Here is a 21,635-nt window from a genome sequence, read left to right as displayed (position 1 = left end):
CTAGCCAGGGAGGCTCCCTCTAGGGGTCTTCTGAACAAAAGATTAATGAGCTGTTCCTTGCAAAGTATTTTTAATTCACTGATCATTTGGTCTTTTCTACATGTTATTATAGCATAATTTTTAGAATGATTTCTTTCAACAGTCTAGTCTGGTCTTAAATGCCTACGTTTGTGTTGAAGCATTAAGGGGGGGAAATGTCTGTAAACCAAAAGGTGAGAGTGAAGGTGGTTAACAGTGAAATTCCTAAAAAGACAGATTTAGGCAACTAAAAAGCCAGGTTCTCACTTCCATGCAAATTTGGAGGATGGTGATTGATTTTTATTTGAGTAGCAGATGATTTTCTGTTAGTGGATAGGTTAAAATGTATTTTTATGTCTATGCTGATGTTTCAGTGTGAATGGAAATACTGTATGTGTAAGAATGAGAATGAATATGTCTGATTGGATATATATTTGTGAATGAATATGTGTGAGAGTATAAGCCTGATGCAGTGTGTGTGAAATATTCTGGTATCTGTGTGACTGTAAAGACTTCAGGGTCTGCAACCTTGAACATTCCATTGACCCGTCTAGAGGGTAGCTGTACCATAAAGATAGGTGTCAAGCGGAGAGTCCAGGACCATATGTTCTCAGTGTGTTGAAGATGAGCAAAGAAGCTACACATTGTTGTCCCGGAGGCTTCCTGCTCTCACACTAAAGGATTCTTTATTGAGAATGCCTGGACCTCCACCCCAATCCATGTCAGACCTGCCTCATGCTCAGCCATCAGTAGCTCACTTCTTAGAGCAGAACTCAAACCTAATCCCCTCTCTCAATTGCACTTAAAAGTGGGATTTATCCAAGACAGTGAGACATTGATTTTTCACACCAAGAAAGACACTGCCCTCTTTTTCCCTAGGTACCCCACAGGTGGCTGGGGATAAGAAAGGAACTTGCACATCTCATTCTAATGACCAACACCCCTGGATCTGCTGCACTAGAACCAGAGGTTCTCGACCTAGGATGATTCTAAACCTAGCTAACAAAGTCCTACAATTATAGGAGGTAGATCCACAATTTTCAAAATACAGAATATGAGATTTTTTTAAAGTCCAGTTCCTATAATTCTAAGATTTTGGTAAAAAGAGGGTAATGTTTCCCAGCCCATATTTTGTTTCCCAATCAAAACTCAATCAAATCCACCTAGACCATTATTAAAGAGAACTTTAATATGCTGACTGAGGTATTAAGTATAAAGAACTAACTAGATGTAATCAATGCCACCAATCATTAAGGCTAATGGCTATTTTGGGGAGTGGTCCATCTGGAGGGTGAAGACGAAGACATACTTCTACGAATCCTCTTCCCATTGGGTCTCAGGGCCTGGGGGGCTATTTGGGTTTGACAACATTGAGTGGAGCCTTAGCCCCAGAAGATCTTTTGGCTGGTGGCTTTGGTAGCTTGCTCTTCAGTGTCTGGAAGATGAGGTCATAAGTAACCAGGTAACCATCGTTGTAGACATACAGCTTGTGATCTGAGGGGCTATAGTTGATGCTCTGCAGTGTTTCCAGCATCTTATCCAGCAGGATGCTGAGATGGCCCTCCTGCCCAGTGGTGGTATCAAAAGCATAGAAGATCTCCTCTTGGCGGGTGCTCAGAGAGCGTAAGGCATAGAGCACCCCACAGGCCACGAAGGCCCCTGACAGAGCTGGCTTGTACTGGCTGGTGCGCCAGGTTTCCTCCACTTCTAGGGTATTGGGATTGAGACGACTCACAACCAGGTTGCCCTTGCTCTCCTCTGTAGCATAGAGCACCCATAGTCCCTTCTCATCACCAGCAAAATCTAAGTCCTTCCAGGGCACACCAGCATAGGAGAAGCGGTTGTTGTAGGTGGCACCTGGCAACGGGCGCCGCAGGACCAGGTTGTTGGAAGAAAGGTCCACCTTGGCTATTTCATCTGTGCCATAGTAGTTAAAGTACATGAAGTTCTTATACACAGTATTGCCACTGCCATCACCATAGCCCATCTTCCACTGCTCATAGTTCTTCAGCAGTACCAGGTCGTCATAGGACTTGTGCAGTCGGTAGTAGTCAAAATACCTAGGCCAAGCCCCACACCAGAATCAGCAGGTGACAGCAAGAAACAAGGTAACAAAGTGTTATTAAAAAATGAGCACCCAATGTTCGCATTAACAGTGGGGGCTTTGGAACCAAACAGAATTCACTTTTAATCTTTCTTTTTTTACTTACAATATACTATGACAGAATAAATAATTGTAAAAGAAACAGTAAGAGTAATAATAATAACATCATCAGCAATAATACCTAATAGGCACTGTGCAGTCATTATCTCATTTAATTTTAATAAAATAACTTGGATAGGTTTTATCCCCACTGACTAGGAGATGGGATCTCATAAAGGTTAAATAATTGGCTCTAGGTTAATCAGTTCACAAGTTAAATTGGTAAAAAAAAAAAAAAAAAAAAAAAAAAATTACCTCCCGGTCATGACTAAGATAATGCAAACAAAATAATTACTAGAGCATTCATTTCAAAGAAAGTAATGAACAAGTAGTAGCTATTATTTTTTCTTCTTTATGGATAATCTTTGCTTAGATTTCACTGTCTTCCACATACCATTGAGGCACAGGTGCCCTGTAGTAGGACAGAGCTCTGAAACTGGATTCAGAAAGTCACTTTGAAAAGTCCCTTAAATTATTCCTGACTTGTAAGTATTGCCATCTCTTAATATTGAGAAGTAAATCCTGTCTTACCCACAGAGATTCCGAGAGAATTTTAAAAGAAAAAGCATATAAATGTGTTTTGTATGCTACAAAATATCTATAAAAATTGGGGACCATTATTATCAGCAGAAAGTTCATCTTTCTGAGATAAGCTTCAACTGGGGTTCTTCAATGACTATTTCAACCCACATTCATCCCTCTCTCCTATGATCTTCTACTCAGCTGAGTCTATATCACCCTCTGTATATAATGACTTCAAACACCTGGTCTGTGAATTGCATTTGCCTTCCTATAGCCATACTGCTAGTTTATTGAAGGGCTCATTCATTACTTATTGATTCATTTGCCATTCTTAAACAAATTTTTTTGCACCTACTATATTGTTTACATTTTTCTATGTAATCTCATGTAATATTCTCATTTTACAGCTGGCTAAGAATGGGTCTGAGGTGTTAATTCACAAGGTCACTTAGCTTAAGTGGCAGATTGAGGATCAAACTCAGATCTGTTTGACTTCAAGTCTCAAATATGGTCAAGTTTATCCTCTGAAATTTTTCTGAGCAGAAGTTAGGATTCTGAGGCCCGGGTATAGAAGAGTTTGTCCTGGATATAAGATTAGGCTAGGAATATAACCAGCTCTGGATTATGGTGGGATTACAAGTTGCAGACAGTGAATTTGTGAAGGAAGCTAAGGGCAGTGTGGAACATCATTAATCCACGAGAGGAGCATTAGGAGGTAACATGTCAGGCCTAGACTAAGTTTGCCCAGGGACACACCTGAAATAGAGAGAAAAGGCTGGGATGGGGCCACAAAGAAACCTGTTATGGTAGGTTAGGGAACATTTGGATGAACCTGGCTGCAGAAGAGAAATCATTCTGGACTCACCTGCCATCCATACGCAGAGGGGCCACCCAGTAGAGGGAAGAGGATGAGTTGGTTGCTGAGTCTCGGCCCCAGGCTCCTGCCTTATAAGAAAAGCCTCTCCAATTGAGCTGCACCACAAGGGGTTTGCTGACTTTCTGGAGGCCTCCATGGGCACAAGAGCCTAGAGAAGAGACCAGGCAAGGTTTGAGCTCAGTGCGAAGCACATAACCCACAGAGAGCAAAGTATAAAAGTATAATAGCCATGGGTGCACTTGAGCATTTGTCCATGCACCTGAGTACATATGCAACTGTATGTATAAGCATGTGTGATTGTGCATGAACAGAGACTGTGTGTATCTCTGATTATGAGTATATTTACTTGTCTATGCATGTGGGTATGCCCATGTGTGAGAGCATACCTTAGTGATATATCAAACAAGGAAATAAAAGGTTTACTCTACATCAAAATACTTACTGCCCACCCCTCAGTACACCATAGCCAACCCTACAAACCCAACGCTGTCCTTGGGAAGATAAGGCCTTGGAATGTCTGGCCAGAGGCCTCACCTGGGGGCAAGAATGGGCTGGAGTTTCTGGAGGCCTCTTCTTGCTCCTTCTCCCTCTCACACTCGCCTAGCCGGCTCTCAAGGACATCCACCTCCTGGCGGAGCGCGCGGAAGCTGCGCTCATCAGAGTCAGCCAGAAGCTTGAGTGTGAGACTAGCATTGGTCACCTATGGAAATAAGATGCCATGAATGTGAGCGCAGAAGCTGCTCTGGTAAGAGCCAGAAGCTTGAGTATGAGGCTGGTATTAGCCACTTATGGAAATAGGATGCCAGGAATGTGAGTCACCTGAACTCAGGCTCCCACATGTCTCAGCTAAGGGTCTTTTTCCCCAGAAAGAAGTGATTTTGGAAGTTGTCAAATTTGCAATTAGATAAGACAGGGGGCTAAAAAGGAGAGAGAAATTCTTAAATCCATCCACATACCTGGCTCTGGAGTTGGTAGAGGAGGTCTCCTGCTGCACTAACCCTTCCCTTAGCCTTAAGCTGGGCTGCCAGCTCCTGTGCTCCCTCCAGCTCCAGGCGCAGCAGGTTGAAGGCTGGGGACTCATAGGAGGCAGCAAGGGTAGTAGGATTCCTGAACTTCAGAACGCCGTTCATTTCCGCGACCCGGTTATCCTGGTCTTCAATGGCACGTGCATACTCACTGACCTGGGCATGGAAGGAGGGACAGCCAGTTCCTCTAAAGCTCAACAGCTATGGTTCTTCCCCTCTGTTTCCATCCTCCCTACTAGTGCCGCACATGTCTGTCTCCTTATTTGCTTCCATTAAAAGCCCTTGAGGTGAGAATAAACATTATCCTTATTTCACAGCTGAGAATACTAGCGTCCTTTTCACTGCAGGAAAAATTAGTCTTTCCTCTGAACCACCCAGATTCTCTCTTTCTTTTTAGGGCCACACACTCTCAGGAGTGGTTTAGTGAGGGAATCTCATCTGGTCCCATCTCATCAACCTTTGCCAGGAGCTCCACTAGTGACGATTACAAAAAGCAACTAACTGCCCACGTTGCACTGCTGATGCAACATTTCTGTTTACCCATCCTTACTTACAGCACCAATTCCGAGCTCAGCTGCCTGGCCAACATGTCTCTCCACTGATTGCCCCTAATTTAACTCTTCCACTCACTCTCCTGCCTCCCATGCACTGGTCAACTCACTTCCAAGCCTTTTCTTGTTCTCTACCCTTTTCCCAGCACCCAGTGAACCCATACTCACTAATTCACCCATTAATGTAGGAAATACCCATTCTATAAACCTCCCTGTTACTACCCCTGGGGATCCCCAAAGCAGTGCCTAGTTTCCCCTTCATACTAAGGATTCACCTCAAGGATTAGAGCTGTGCTTCCCTCAGTTCCTTCTTTACCACCAGAGGTACTTCTGTCCTAGCCCCAGCCCCAGCCCCAGTCCCAGCCCCAGCCCCAGCCCCAGTCCCAGCCCCAGCCCCAGCCCCATCCCCAGTCCCAGCCCCAGCCCCAGCCCCAGTCCCAGCCCCAGCCCCAGCCCCAGTCCCAGTCCCAGCCCCAGCCCCAGCCCCAGTCCCAGCCCCAGCCCCAGCCCCAGTCCCAGCCCCAGCCCCAGCCCCAGTCCCAGCCCCAGCCCCAGCCCCAGTCCCAGCCCCAGCCCCAGTCCCAGTCCCAGCCCCAGCCCCAGCCCCAGTCCCAGTCCCAGCCCCAGCCCCAGCCCCAGTCCCAGTCCCAGCCCCAGCCACAGCCCCAGCCACAGTCCCAGCCCCTGTCCCAGCCCCTGTCCCAGCCCCTGTCCCAGCTTTAGCCCCAACCCCAGCACTCACCCTGGACAGCTCCTGTTCATACTTGCCCATAAGCTCCTGGGCTGTACTCAGTAGCTGTTCCAGATGCTTCAAGGGGATGAGGTTGCTGGGCAGGTAAACCACACAATTGCATATGCCATTCTTATCGACAGAGCCTGGCACATGTCTTACCAGCTGCAAAGTTACAGGCACATTAAGCATTTTTGGCAACATGAGGAAAAAAAGAGGCTGACCCTGCTCTCTCTGCACAGGAGGCTGTTTTTGACTGGGCATTCTTTTGCCATGAGTTTTAGTGACCCTTTCTTTGACTCCTCAGAACTGAAGCCATAGTCTCCTTCTAGGTCCTATTCTTAGGGCCACCTTCATCTTACTTCATATACTGACTGGATCTGCCCATAACTGGAAGCAGACTTTTCCTGGATGCTCTGTGATACAGAGAAAAGCTCCTCTAAAGAGACTTGTTAGGAGACCAGTGTAGGGGATGCAGTTCCCCCCAGCATAGAGATTTAGTAGATCCCCACAACTTTACTTTGTCTTGAAGACCACAAGTATGGAGAGTTCCAAATTATCAATGAAAGAAAATTAGTATTAACAGCAGCATCAGATACCAGAGTCTGGTCTGGTGTTCAGCATTCACAAGAACATGACAAGGTAGGAGTTATAATCCACATTTTATAATTAAAAAACCAGAGGTTCTGAAAATTTAAAAATAATACTGTAATGAGTCACATGACTTATAAGTGACCAGGCTGCCAGCTGTCTGCAAGTCTCATGTTTGTTCTAAATCCCATGTTTATGCTCCTAAGGGAACTGTAGAGCTCTCAGCTGTGTTAGGGTGGGTGTGCGATGCAGGCCTACGGGGTGAGGGTGGCAGGCACCTGCTTTACCTCAGCTAAATAGAGTGAGGGAGGAAAGTTTCTAGAAATAAATTCTATAATCTTAACTTATAAACCTACTGATTCTAGAGCCAGACTGCCTGAGTTCTACTTCTGGCTCTGCACCATTGGGTGAATTACTTTAATCTCTCTATGTCCAGTGTCCTTTTCTATAAATGAGGACACTCTTGTTTTACTTTAAGAACTACAAATATATGTATAGATTAATTTGCAGAGGCTCTTACTAGCCTATGGTTATTATTAGTTATTACAGACTCTAAGCTATTAAGACCCTTATTAGCCTTTTAGTTATTTTGATTCCCTATGTCCATCTGTCCACTCCCATTTTGAAGCTGCATGAGCCAGTACTGGATTAGAAAAGCCTTCCCAAGTTATTGACTGGACCTGTGGCACTACCTGAGGTTTCTCTACAGAATCTTCAAGAATTAAGATATGTCCCCAGTCCTTCTCTGAATAGGATTACACATAGCTTCTGTGGCCCTAGCAGTTAATCTGGCATTGGCTTCAGCCTGCTCTAACTCCAGCTCAATAGTGTAGCTTTGGGAGGAATGGAGCAGAGGTCACATGCATACAACAGCCCAGGCTGACCTCCCTCAGCTCCTGCATCCTTAACACAAGTAAAGAGTGGCGGACTTCTGCATAAAATGTAGGTTCATGAAGAGCAGGTGAAGAGTGCAGAATTCTTCCCAATCACCTTCATCCTTGTTTTATTCTCTTTACCTTGTGCCCACCTAAGCTCAGGGATCATCAGAGCAAGCAGGGTACTCTGTCCTCCTTCCATCCCTCCCTCTCCACCTTCACTCTCTCCCAAAACTGGGGGTTCTTGAAGGATCCGGGCAGTGAGGGAAGCTAGTACAAAGCACAGAATCATCTCGCTCCCTGCTTGTGATCCCTCCACCATCCACCTGTACCTGAGGCTGTCCTGGGAGCACCAGGGACAGCAGCAGTAGAGCAGTCAGAAGGGCTGGGATGGGTTGCATCTTGCATCAGCTGCAGGATAGACTAAGACCTCTGAGTTGCCCCAGGCTTTTATCTCTGGTGCAAGTGATTAGTCTCACCAGGAGGGGCACAGATTTCGACATCTGAATGAACTGAGAGTGGGAGAGGCTGTGGAGAAGGTATGGGGATAAGAGGTGGGAGAGAAGGGTTGCGACACACTGGTGCTTGCAGATATGGGATGGAAATGAGTTTCTCACTACAAACAGGGTCTTTCTCGTCCATCCCCAAGCTGAGATCTGCCCTCATTCTGCTGGGCCCCCCTGTCCAAACAGATTAAAGCAAACCTGATACAGTCTGTGGAGGCCTTCAGATGGGCCCCTTTCAGGAGGGATTATGGTGTTTCCCTCAGCTTTGAGGGCAGAAATATTCTAGAAGGAAATGCAACCTTACCTGCTTCATCTCAAGGACAGAGCCATTAACTTAACCACATGCCCTTGAATGAGGGCCAAGCTATATATCTAGGGGATTTGCTTCAGTAACACTGTACTGGCCTACTCTGTTATGTGCCCTGCCTCACCCCTAGAAATCTGTCTTCTCCACTATTATAGGCTTTCTAAACATTCCTTTCCCATCCCACTATTCAAATGCAGTCCCCAATTTGAGCCCCTGATATCAACAGCCTCCACTGTCTGTCCTTCAGGAAAGTTCTCTCCCATTATCTTCTAACCAGACACAGGAGCCTATTGAACCTGTAGGCCCCCAAGCTCTCAACTGGACTCCTTACAGAAAAGGAAGAGTTTGTGTTCTGTGTCCCTGGTGCTACTGTGACTCTTGAGTACTTCTCAGGCAGTGGCAAGCTCACACCCACCCAAATGCCAAGGTGGATATCAGATTTTCTGTGGTGCATGGGTCCCTCTCAACCCCCATTTTCCACTGAGGAATTTGATCTTTGTAGCTCCACTGTCTGTATCCTTTATTACTCTCTGACTTCTCACCCCACCTTCAATTTCAGACATGAAGGGCAGTCAGCACATAAAGGCCCTCTGCTTGCTCATCCCTTCCTTTAGGGTCCTTTGCCCAGCACACAATGTCTGGTGGGAAGAGGCATATAAAACCCCAAACTGTCCTTCTAGGTAGGGCAAGTCTCCAAGAGCTTAAGCAGGGGTATGGCTCCAGGGGAACATGGTCTGGGTTCCTCTGGGAAATCATTGATGAGATACCATACCTTATCTTTCTTTACTGATTTTTACCCTCTGACTCCCTGCCCAAGGACAGAGATTCATTCTCCAACTCCACTGGCCTGGTCTAGCTGTAACCAGGGGGTCCAGAGGAGGCACAGGGATCAGGGAGACAACAGGGAGGGATATGATTTTGGGAGAAGGGGCGGGCTGGGTGTGGGGAAGCAATGGGGGAAAAATGGAACAACTGTAATTGAAAAACCAAAAAATAAAATAAAATAAATAATAAATGAGTTGGAAACAAAAGCTGCATCAAATTTGATACTTATCCAGAATCAGTGTCCAGGTGGGTGTTACTAGGACTTACGGATATGGAGGTGAGGGAAGGAAAAGTGGAAGGACAGATAGAGCATGAAACATGAAAACTGATGGCTGAAACTGACAAGTGGTACTAGTGGGAAAAGCAGAAGACTTAGCATCTGAGCTAAGTGAGGAAATAGCCCAAGGTGTCAGCCCCAGTATTTTATATGCCCTGCCTTCCCAGAGCCAACAGGTCTCCCCAGATTTAGTCAGAAACCAGGTCAGTTTCTAGAAATGTGTTCTGTTTTATTCACATTGTGTCATTTCCCCAGCCTCTATTGTCTTCATTCCTTCATCAAACATGAAGTCCCTGCTTAGTGTCACACACTGTGAAAGGGGGCCCTTTTCAGAGTCACTTTCATTAATCTGGTTCTGGTTAAACAAAGTGATAGAGAAAGACAAGATCCTGATCCCCAGGCTACGTCCTGGGCTTCCAGGTCTGTCATGGTCCAGGCCCAACCTCTCCTATGGTTGAGTGATACATCTATGGAGATCAATATAGGGTTAGAAAGAGCAGGAATAGCCCAGGTATGGAAGATCCAGACAGAGAGAAATCAGTTCAATAGGCACTCCGCCCCATGATGGGGTCAGAACTGGTGTATGCATAGCGTCATCTATTGGCAAATGATGGAGATACCTTGGTCAGAGCTCTCCCTAGATGGGTCCTGCAGCACTGCTTGACCATCTGAGGGCACACGATGGAGCAAATAGAGTGCTTATTCATTCCCATAGGAGGTCCTCTCAGGGCCCACATCCCTCACTGCTCCTGCTCAGCAGAGCCAAAGCAAGTGCCTGAGCCTCTGAGCAATCTGCTGGGTCTGCACTCTGTAGACCACAGGATTAAGGGCAGGTGTCACCACCACGTAGATGTTAGCCAGTAGAATGTGGACATGGCTGGGCGCTATGTGGCAACCAAAACAATGAGGCAAGAAGGAGAAGAGGCAGGTGTGTAGGAAAGAGTGATTACACTAGCGTTGGCCCCAGCAGCTACTCCAGACCTTTTGGCAGGCACCATGGGATGGCAGGCTATAGACAGCATGGAGAATGAGGAAGCACCTATGAGCCCTAGGTCCAGGGCTGGAGAGAGCAACATGGTGGCCAGTCTGCATCAGTTGTAGGGGTGTGTGTCACCACATGCCAGCTGAGCCACACCCATGTGCTCACAGCAGGTATGAGGCAGCACCCGCTATCCACAATAAGGCAATCTCTGGAGCAGGACCACAGGGGGCACCATGATGCAGACACCATGGGTCACAGCAGCTACAGCCACTACGGCTACCACAAGCTGGGTCAGCAATGCCCCATAGTGCAGAGGCTGGAGGATGGCCACATAGCGGTCCACAGCCATGGTGAGCAACACTGAGGACTCAGTAATGAAGGCCATGTGGGTGACAAAGAGCTGAGCTAGGCAGACCCCAAAGGAGATTTCATCTGACAAACCCCAGGGCTTTGGGCACTATGGATGTGGCCAGAACCAAGTTCATGGCTACCAGAAGCCTGAGCATGGATGCCTGGAATGTCTTGTCAACTGCCACCCAATAGAAGGGCATTCCCTGCCAACATGGCCATGTACAGTAGGCACACAGGCACAGAAAGCCAGGCATGCAAGGCCTGCAGTCCTTGTATTCCCAGCAAGACAACGGGCCCAGGCCCAGAGATGAGCACAGTCTGGTTGAAAGCCAGCAATGTGGGATCCAGCTCCATCTCCTAGTTCCACCTGTCTCTGTCCCTGCGGGTATAAATGGAGCCTGTGAGAGGTAATCCAGAGTTGTACAAAGATTTCAGATAGATGGGGATCAGGGCTTAGGATGCTATGGCATTTACTAAGAGCCATCTTTGTGCCACATGCTATTTTAAGAATTTGTCATATGCTGACCTATAGATTTTCTTTCTTCCTTTTTAGAAGAGAGAGAAGAGGGGGCAGAGAGAGAGAGGAGGGAGAGAGTGAGAGAGAGAGAGGAAGAAGAAGAAGGAGGAGGAGGAGGAGGGAGAGGAGGAGGAGGAGGAGAGGAGGAACAAAAGAGAAGAAGAAACAGATTTGTTGTTCCACTTATTTATGCATTCATTGGTTGATTCTTGTATGTTCTTTGACCATAGATCAAACCCACAACCCTGGTATATCAGGACAACACTCCAACTGACTGAGTTACCTAGTCAGGGCCTGACGTACAGATTTCCTAACAGTCTGTGGGTTTGCTAATGTTCCCATAGGATGGACCAAGGAATTTCCTTTCTGAGAGGTTAACAGGCTTACTCCAGGGTCACACATGAGGAATAGAACCAGGACTTGTATCAACACTCACTGGGCTAAAGACCATGCTCTTCTGACAGTCTTCTCTGGTTGTCTCCTCCTCAGCTCAGGCTCATGGGGACATTGAAGTGTACTTTTCCTGCTTCCTTGTCCTACGTGACATCAGTCATGTTACATAAACCTAATCCCTCTAACTGCCATATAGTGTCTGTTCTCCCTCCACACTAGAGAAGAGGTACAGCAGAAGAAGGAAATATACAATGGCTATTTTCCACTTCATTTACTGACAGGACAAGTGTTCAGACAAATCTCTTCCAATATCCTTTTCCCAAAGCCACTATATTAGTTCAGACCCACTCTCAGAAACATCACAGTCTTCCCAGACTGTCCAGTACTTTTTCCCAACTGCCCATGTCCTCTGACATCCCTCCCTGCAGCTTTAATGCACCATCACTCTATGTAGCTGGGTCACAAAACTTAATTCCTCCATTGACTAGTATAGATATTCATGTCCTGACTCAGCTTTGTGGCTCTTTTTCTTCTGTCCTTTGACCATGGGGATGCCCTTGGATTATACAAAACTCAGGGGAAGTTCTGATCCCCCCGAGGGTACAGCAGAGCATCCAGGTCAGGCTGCAGTAGAAGTGACTGGGGTCAGATGCCACAGTAATAGTGCAATTGGTGGTCAGGTTAAAATGGTGAAGGCATGAGAACTTTACTTACTCAGGTGAGGCAGTTAAAAAACAGCCTAGAAGAAGGCTTTCCATGCTCTATGTAAAGACCACAGTTATATCCTTAAACTTTATAAGGTATAGCGTCTGGTATTTAACCTAGTCCTGGGGACCGAGGAACCTGGGGCAGGTGAGCAGAGAAAAAGGGTCTCTGGCTCTGGGTGAAGCTCTCAAGCTTCTGTGTGTGCTCTGGCCTCCTCTGTAGCATCACCTCCTGGGCCTTCTCTCACATCCCTCACTTTAACTCTTGTAGAGTAGGGTCAGGTAATAAACCAGTTTAGACTTTTCTATGTGAATTCTTGTTGGTTTAGAAACTAGAGCCTCCTTCTGAAGGATGAGGTTTCACTGAGTCATGGGGCCTCTCTCACAATGGAAGCACTTGTGGACTCCTCTGAACCCTGGGAACATTCTGCCAGAACCAACAGGGCAGGCCCAGCCTTTACAAAAGAAGGAGGGTATATCAAATCCATCAGGCCCTGAGAACATCTCTCCCCAAACCACAGGGTAAGCACAACCATATCCAGGCAGAGGCCTGGTAAGAAAGTCCTGTACTCAGAGTGTGGGCCCTACTAGCACACTTCCTCTTGGCAAAATTTCAGGGACAACTCCCCTGTTTCTACCATGTTCATAGCCCACACTTCTGCTCCTTCCATTTTTTTCCCCTAGGCTAAATGACAAGTAGGAGGAGGCGGAAGCCAGGACCCACTTCCGAGCCTCAGCCTCTGTTCTGTGTTTGGTTCTCTGCAGGCGCAGCTGCACCCTTCTCGAGGGTTACCTGCTTGTTCTGCTCTCCTTGCCTGTCCAGTCTCTCACCTCATCTCCAGGCCCAGTATCACTGAGCTTCCTCTGTAGGTCAGGAGTTCAGCAAAGGGTACTTTGAGGGAGAATTAAGGTTGGTTCTCTACTTTCTCTGAGCTCCCAGGCACAGGACTGTCTCTGACCTGTGGCTTGGAGTCCTGGAGCTTCTCCTTGGTGGTGATGCACTTCAAAAGAGTGACACTCTCATGTGCCCCTGATTATGATCAGAAAACTGATGTATAGAACAGATTGGGTCACATGAAGCTGGGGCCAAGAACTAGATCTCCTGAACCCCACTCCAGAACTGTTTCTTCTCCTAGAATTTTTGCCTTGTTGTTAAACTGACAATAATTTTCTCCTTGACAGGAGAAGCTGGCTTTACTACTCACACAGATTTGGCAGCTCTAGGTTTACACTCTCACTCTGAGGGAGTCCTCTTTCTGACTATTCATACTCATACTTTCTGGCATAGACTTTAGAGCCACTGGTGGTCCATAGACCTGCATGAGCCAGCCATAGACTGTGACTCATCTCCCACCATATGCTGCCTCCTCTCTATGAGGCTCCAAGCCAGAGCTCATCATCTCCCTCTTCTTTTTCTGTTGATCCTTCTCAGAGGGCCTTTGGCTCCTCAAAGCTGTTCTATTCTAAGTGGCTCACATACTGTGTCCTGCCTAAAGGGCCTGAGGTGCAAGGTATTCCTTGTCCTCTAAGAAAGAATAGGACATCAAAGAACATGTTAAATGCATCTGTGAGCATTATGGGAAAAAGAAGGTGTAGCGAAAAGAAGTTAATAATTGAACTCAGACAGCAGTCTAAGTTTGTTATATTATTAGGGGTGAATAGATTAATCACTTTGGACTTTGCTTCAAACAGAATATGTGTCCCACACTGATTTTGAAGGAGGTAGGCATGAGAGAAAAATGTAGTTCAAGGTTACCTTTTTCTTGTTTCTGTTTATTTCCTCTTAAACACACGGTTAAGATCAGAGTGGGCTCTGAAGTCAGATTATCTGGGTTGAATCCTACTTCTGCTACATACAAACTGTGTGACTTTAGACAAACTGCTCAGTTTCTCTATGCCTCAATTTCCTTATCACTAAGTTCAGGATAATAATCAACATGCCCACTTTGCAGGAAAATTGTAAAGATAAATAAATAAAGTATGTGAAACAATTACATAGGGTACCACAGTGCCTGAAACATAGTAAATGCCTAACACATGTTAAACGGTATTGTTATTATTATCCTTAGCACTTTTATTACTCTTGGAACCCAGATACTTCCACTAAACTCTTCGGTCTCAATTTCATAATCTTATTTTTTTAATCCATTATTATATCTTAAAAAATAAGATGACTTGGGGACTGAACTAAGGTTATTTGAAATCAGAATTACCTTGCATTTGAAAAAAAAATGTCTAAAAGGCAGGCTGAAAGATTCAGATTTGATCTGATTAGACCAAAGAAAGAGCTTCTTTTGCCGATGGACCCAAGAAAAGTAGATTGAGTACAAGACTGTTTCTAATAAAGTGGGGAACTTGGTAGCACTGTCTTCTTTTCCTGTTCCAAATACTCAACCTCCACCATTCCACACTATTCTGATCCAGGAATGGTGAGATGAAAAGGGGGTGATGATGCCTTAACCCCAGTTCTCAAAGTTAACATCTGTACTGGCCTTCTTTTACCCCAGTGCTGTTCTCTAACAATAGTCTGGATGACTCATTTCTGTCAGGACTAAGAGGCCACCTGGAGCATCTCCTCAAGAACGGGCACCTTTAGAAAGACCTTCAGCGTTTGGCTCAATATGAAATAAATTCAGGTATGAAGTGAAGAGGAGACATTTTCAGGAGTCCCAAACTTTGTCTAGAGTGTGACTGATCTTGGCTGATAAATTCCTGCTGATGGGACAGAAGCCTCTCACTTCACTGTTTAAAGATGAGGAATGAGCCTCCGGACTCTACCTACCCAATGCTGCTTCCATTTCTGCCACTCCAGCTTGTCCGTTCAGCAGTCACTGCACCGAAGACCTAGAGCTTCAGCTTCAGGACAAACTCTGGCTATCTGAGATACTTGCTGGACCCACATAGGGTAGCTATTGTACCCCAATAATAGACATAAGGTTCATAACATCATCCTTTCCTCAAAAAAAAAAAAAGTGCTCTCTTTCACTTAGAGGTACATAATCGTCGGCAGCCGTCCATCTCGAGAGACGATGGTGTAGCTTCTTAAGAGTCTATCTGCACCGCCGAGAATGGCTCTGCAGTCCGACTCGGGAGTGACACGGTATCTGTCTCCTCCCGTGTTGAATCGACATCTTGCGATGACGCTGGAGTGTCCTCTCCAGTGAAGCTGAAGCTACAGAGCCTGGGCAGGGTGATATGGAGGGTCTGCTGTTGCCCATGCAGCAGAACCCCCTCTCTTCGCAGCTGAAGGGTCCAAGGGAAAGACGGAGTCAATACAGCTTGGCTTCAGGTGCACCGCAGGAGTTGCCGGTGTTGACTACAACGTCAAACCGCCTTAGGGACTCCGGCTCCGGATTTTCTGTCGGGGTTTACTCCCTTAGCCTTTCCCCTGAAGAGGTATGCCGCAAGGCAGCGGAGGTTTTTTGGAATCAGAGTTTTCCTTCTCTGATGTGCCCTGACTGGAAGATCGAACCAGCGACACTTAGCTCGCAGGCCGATGCTCAATCCACTGAGCCAAACCAGCCAGGGGCAAGAGGTACATAATAGAATGTGATAATCACATATGTTTCACAGTATGTCACCCATAGTTTATATTTGTTTTTAGACCTATTTTTAGTAAGTGGGGGAGGAAGGTTACACTGTCACAGATGAATTAACAATTTACAAAAAAAATATTATGTTACTGTAATCATGTGTTTAATATTTTAGAATTGTCCGATAACCTCTTCTCTCACTGGGTCTTTTCCTTGTGGAGTGTGTGTGCATGTGTGTGTTTGTATACAGTATAACCCTAAAGTGTGTGAAAGCAGCTTTTGAGATGGGGCCCAGAGACCACAAACAGCAAGCCCACTGTGGAAATGTGGAGAATTATTCCTGAGGGTTTTGAGTAAGGAACTCAACCTGCACTACTTTCTAGGGGGTACCTGCCCTAAGCAGGCTGCCCATTTTCCAATAACATAAGTTTGCACATTTAGGAACAAGTTAACCATATGGAAATCCAATTCACAGAACAAATAAATAAATCTGACAAAGTATTTTTAATTGCAACTTGATGAATGTGCAGATATTGCTAGCATGATGATTCTTTTATTGTATGTGCAATTTCAGCATGACAAGGATGTGAAGGAAGAAGTATTCTTTCAACACATTTACAGGCAAATTCAACTATCTCTGAATTGTCTGTAAAACTATGAATGATGCAGTATCAACAAATGTAGTTTAGGACTGAAGTTTGGTGTAAAAGTACATTCTGATGGAACAGTGATAGGTACAGATAAACACTGCAGTAGCTACCAAGATGAAGGAGCTTATATCAAAATGTAAAGCAAAAAACAAAACAAAACAAAAATGATAAAGCAAAAGGTTTGCAATAAAAAATACAAGTCAGCTAAATTAAATAATGTGTTTAGTGCTATAGCGAGAATGGGGAATTATAACAAGTAATGAAACAAATTCAAAATTATTCTCTTTATTGTGTGATAGAATGAGAGCTGACCAAAAGCAAGCATTACTGCTAATGAAGAATGATGGTTATTTTGGGGAAAAGTTTTGCTGAGATGTTTAAACTATGGGATGAACTTTTAGTGTTTCTGGAAAACAATAAACTTTTTTGATTCCTCTCCTTAAGGTATAAATTGGACAGCGAGACTTTCTTACTTGACTATATTTCATATTCTTTTTATTCTTAATACCTTCATGCAAATGTCTTTCTGTCATAAAAAAGTTTTAGAAGTAAATATAGAAGTTAAAAGTTTGGAAGATCAGATTTCCTACAGAATATTATGATATAATTAATAAAATAACTTTAATAAAATAAGTGATGAGCTATATAATATGCATCTGCAAAAAGTTAACACTGAACACCTTACAAATGTAATAGAATATTTTGAATTTTATTTTTCATCAAAACAAAACTCACATATAGAAATTCAAAGATTTAGACTATTTCTTTTATTGAAAGACAATTTTAATTTAATTATAAAAAATTTTTGGAACTGGCTACTAATGAAGCATTGAAGATAAATAATAAAAATATGGAACTCTTTGCCTAATTTTAAATAAAAGATAAAAATAAATGTTCTTAAAATAATGAAATTATTTTAAAATTATTTCTTCCATTTGTATTAATGGAGCTTTGTAAGAGGTTTCTCTACTACTCACACTAAAAAAGCAAAACCTAACCAAAACACACAAAAAATGACTTAATTATAAATTATTGCATACAAGTAGCATTGTCATCAATTTAACCTGTTAGGTAAATTAACAAGAAAGGTGCAAGTTCATTTGATACGTTAAAATGCTAAATATTGATATACATTGTATTGCTTCAAAAAGGAAATATATATACACTTATATATGAGGTTTCTACTATGCATTTATAACTTTTGTTTAATTATACTTGCAAAATGACAAAATGTCATGATGCAGTATAAGTTCTCTGCATTAATCACCTACATGCACACTTTCAATAAACATTATATACAATTTCTGTCTCTTAGTTTTTCTGTATTTATTCTGATTGTATTTATTGTAATATATTTTGTATCTTTTGAACATAATAATAGAAATAAGACTGGTATGTTTTACAGTTATTTTTAAATTTTATTTTTCTAGTTATTTATTTTATTGTATTTTATGAAAGTATTAATCTGTAGTTTTGGGAAATTAAAAAGAAATGATCCTCATTGATAGTTTGAGAAGAGCTTACCTAGAGGCCTTTCTCTAAATAGTTTCACATATATGTATATCCACATTTGTAATCCAACGGTTGCTTTCTGCAGACAAATAAGCCACTGTGATTGTTCTGTGAATCTGCACTCATTCTTCAGTACATCATCCAAAGTTTAGACTTGGAAATAAGATAATAGGAAGCCAACCTGAATATACAGTCACATCGCATTCTTGAATTAAACAGTACCAGAAACAAAGCTCATATTTTTATATCTGTCTGACTCTTATGCCTCCCTCACAATTAGTTTGCAAGAAGTAGAAAATGTGTGATTCTTAGCTTCCAAAGGCCAACAATAGCATCAAGCTATGAGATAGTTTATAAACCTCTTCTACTGATATTTCCTTATTCCACTGAATACTGGTTTATGAGTATCCACATTTCTCACTGTCTAATCCCTGCAACCTCCTGAGCAATGCCATCATCACTAGAGATGATTCCCCATCAACCTAGACTTGCAGATCTTTGAAACACATGGTTTCCTACCTAGTCTCAGGCAGTCCCTCTGGTGGCAGGTTCTGTTCCCCTTATTCTTGGGGCTCAGTGTTTTTGTGTGATTCTAGGCAATCACAGAAGTGAACTCTTCTAGGAAGGTTTCCTTGACTCCAAGAAATAGTTGAGCAGGATTCCATTGTACTTCCCTGATGCCCTACCCCAATCATTGCAATATGTAAAATAATCTGAATCAAGTATCTACACATGTAATTTCCTCCCTGGGCTAAGTTGTAAACCTCTTGATTATATGCATGTGCACTTGTTTCACATCTCTATTCCCAGTCTGTATGCATTTTCTTTCATATAACAGGTGTTTTGTGAATGTTACTGGACTAAAATTATGACATAAATAGGTTCACAAATAACAGGTACAAGGCATTAAAAACCTCCAACTGTCTCTTTTCTTCTAAGGCAGACATTGCAAATCTGTTTCACTACTCATTTTAAATAACCCCTACATTATTCTTCTGAACACAATAATGACAACTAATTGTCACTGGCATATGACATCAAGGTACAAGGTTCAAATATCTGGCCAAGATAGGGGCAAATGAGATGGCAGAGAGAGACTAAGGCTAAAATATAAGAGGCAGCATAAATCATATCACAAAGACCTAAAAAATAATTAGATGTAGGAAGTCTGGAAGAGAGAGTATGAGGGACATATTTGCTGAGCCCTACTTTTATAGACTAGAATTCTAATTTCTTAGGATGAGAAGATAAGTCAATTCCCTTATTGATAGGGTCTGAATATCTTATTTCTAATATAGGAGATGTGGAATTCACAAAAAGGAAAAAGTATAGGATGAGGCAATTTACGTGTGAGGAAATTACCGGCTGATTTTTGTATAATTATTTTGTTTTAATCCAAGCCAAAACATGTAATTTTATTCATGGTCTGACAACGGGACAGAATATTTCCAACCAGTCTCACCAGAAAGAGTCATTGGCAGCTGGGGTAGTAAATTTGAACTTGAGAGAAGAGCAAACTGGGCCTAACTTGTTTTCTCTTCCCATGAACTGTAAAAGAAAGGGAGTACTTTATTTTATTTTATTTTATTAGTTTTTTAGTTACATTTCACATAAAATATTATATTAATTTCAGGGGTACAACATAGTGATTAGATTTATATAACTTACAGTGATCATCTTGATAATTCTACTGGGTACCATACATAGTTACTACAATATTATTAACTATATTTCCTATGCTGTGGGTTGGGACAATTTTAAATAATAATAATGATCTCAGGTTTAAACATGGTGGGTCATAGATGAGAATGGCAGTGGTAATCAGTAAAAATACTAACATAACAGCTAACATCAGACTAGTAGTTTAAAATCTGCAAAGCATATTCATCTACAATTTTCTTTTAATCCTAGTTCCAATTCCCTGAGGTAGGAAAGCAGACACTGAAATTTATAAGGAAGTTCACATATAAAAATTGAGATCTAGAGTTACCAGCAAAGAATCCATAAAGCCATAGAAATAAATGAACTCTACTGGAATGGGTAGAAAAATAATAACAGATAACTGGGCCAAAGACAGAGGGTGGGAGGAGGAACTGGAGACAGCACAAGAGACAATCCCTTCTCCTTTGTTATTTTTCTAGGTCACTGAGCTTTCATGGGAGCCATTGGTGCATGTCGGTGAATAATCATCATGGGTTTGAGTTCCTACCAGGATAAAAGATGTATGTACTTTTAAACTATCTTGGCTCAGACTCTATTTATTTATTATTCCTTCAGTAAATGTTTTAAAATATCAGCTGTTGGCCAATTCACATTCTTAGCAAGATGGAAATAACCAGAGATAATCTCTTCTGATATTTGTAAGTAGTTTTAGGAACTTGGCACAGAAAGCAGAATCCTCAGACTAATGTGGCTTAATTTAAGACAACTAAAGTTTATAAAAACCATAAAAACAGGCTCTGATATTTTTCCCTCCCTGTGGAGTCTGTTTCACAAGAGTGAGTCTATGTTCAATGGGAAGGAATATCACTGAACTGGAGTGTCAGAAATCCTATTCTAACTCCACATTTATGATTCCTTACTGCGTGCCTTGGAATAATAATTTTTACTCTGTGGGCTTCAGTTTCCTCTTCCAGGAATGCTATTTGGATGATTCCAGTGCCACAGGGTCTAACCTTGCTCCGACTCATCCCTCACTTCGTACCCCCTTACTCTGCTCCAGACACACCAGCCTCTTTTCTGTCCTTAATTCATGTGTCATGCTGTTTCCAGCCCAAGGTCTTTGCATTCCCTTCCTCTCTGCCATTGTCCTCTCCATACAGTTTTAGTTCGTCACTTTACTCAGCTTTATTTTTTATTGGTTATATTACTATTTGAAAGCAATTCGTGTATTTGTTTTCTTCTTTTTTTTAATTTTATTTTTTGGTTTTTCAATTACAGTTGTCCCTGTATTTGTTTTCTTGCTTATTATTTGTTACGCTTCCTAGGCTATAAGTTCCACAGAAGCAGAGCAGATCCTCTTTCCTTGTTATTAACCTCCTATTCTAAATGCTTAGAATAATGTTTGGAATATAGTATCTACTCAAGAAATAATTTCCAAGTTAATAGATAATTTCTTTTTAAATTTATTGAAGAGGACTTTATATCTTTCTTTAATCACAACATAGAGTATTTGCTCAGTTTTAATGCTTATGACATTTGGATGCATCTTACCATGAATGTTCCTTTATTTTAGTCTTGCCTTCCTCATCCCCTTCTTCACTGTAGAAGTGTGTCTTCTAATTGACTATCTCTTGCAACCAAGGAAGTACATTCTATAGATAAGAATTCCACTAGTCCTCTGAACAATGGGGTGCATTTTTAACTTTAGTGTTCAAATGAACTACTTTGAGGTCTCATCTATGTATGATGATGAAGGAGGGATCAAATCTAGTCCTTTTCCCAGATCTCTAACTATTTTCAGAGGTCATGTCCTTCTGGAGAGCTCACTTGCTCAAGGTATTTAGAGTCTGGAAGCTACTCTTCTCTCCCAGCACCAGTGCCAACACACATCACACTGATAATTATACTACATTTCTCATTTCCATTACAGCACTGCTGATACAACTCATTACTTATAGAATACTTGTACTGAAACTGTTTTGTGTGCAGGGGGATGGGACACTTAAAGGGAATTACAGTGAATC

General features: G+C 42.9%; 1 protein-coding gene across 1 annotated transcript; it reads right to left on the bottom strand.

Annotated features, from left to right (window-relative positions):
• Nucleotides 1-1,222: 1,222 nt before the first annotated feature.
• Nucleotides 1,223-7,793, bottom strand: LOC150018310 (olfactomedin-4-like). Its single transcript, XM_090267288.1, has 6 exons — nucleotides 7,725-7,793; nucleotides 5,939-6,091; nucleotides 4,577-4,801; nucleotides 4,155-4,320; nucleotides 3,609-3,768; nucleotides 1,223-2,078 (listed from the first exon to the last, which is right to left on the bottom strand). Exons 1-6 carry the CDS (start codon nucleotides 7,791-7,793, stop codon nucleotides 1,370-1,372), a joined length of 1,482 nt encoding a protein of 493 aa, XP_090123414.1. The 3' UTR covers nucleotides 1,223-1,369.
• Nucleotides 7,794-21,635: the final 13,842 nt, after the last annotated feature.

Source organism: Furipterus horrens, unplaced genomic scaffold, assembly GCF_987537825.1.
Source record: "Furipterus horrens unplaced genomic scaffold, mFurHor1.1.pri manual_scaffold_2, whole genome shotgun sequence".
NCBI classification, from domain to species: Eukaryota; Metazoa; Chordata; class Mammalia; order Chiroptera; family Furipteridae; genus Furipterus; species Furipterus horrens.
The sequence above is the reverse complement of the archived record's forward strand: the minus strand, read 5'-3'. Positions and strand labels throughout refer to the sequence as shown.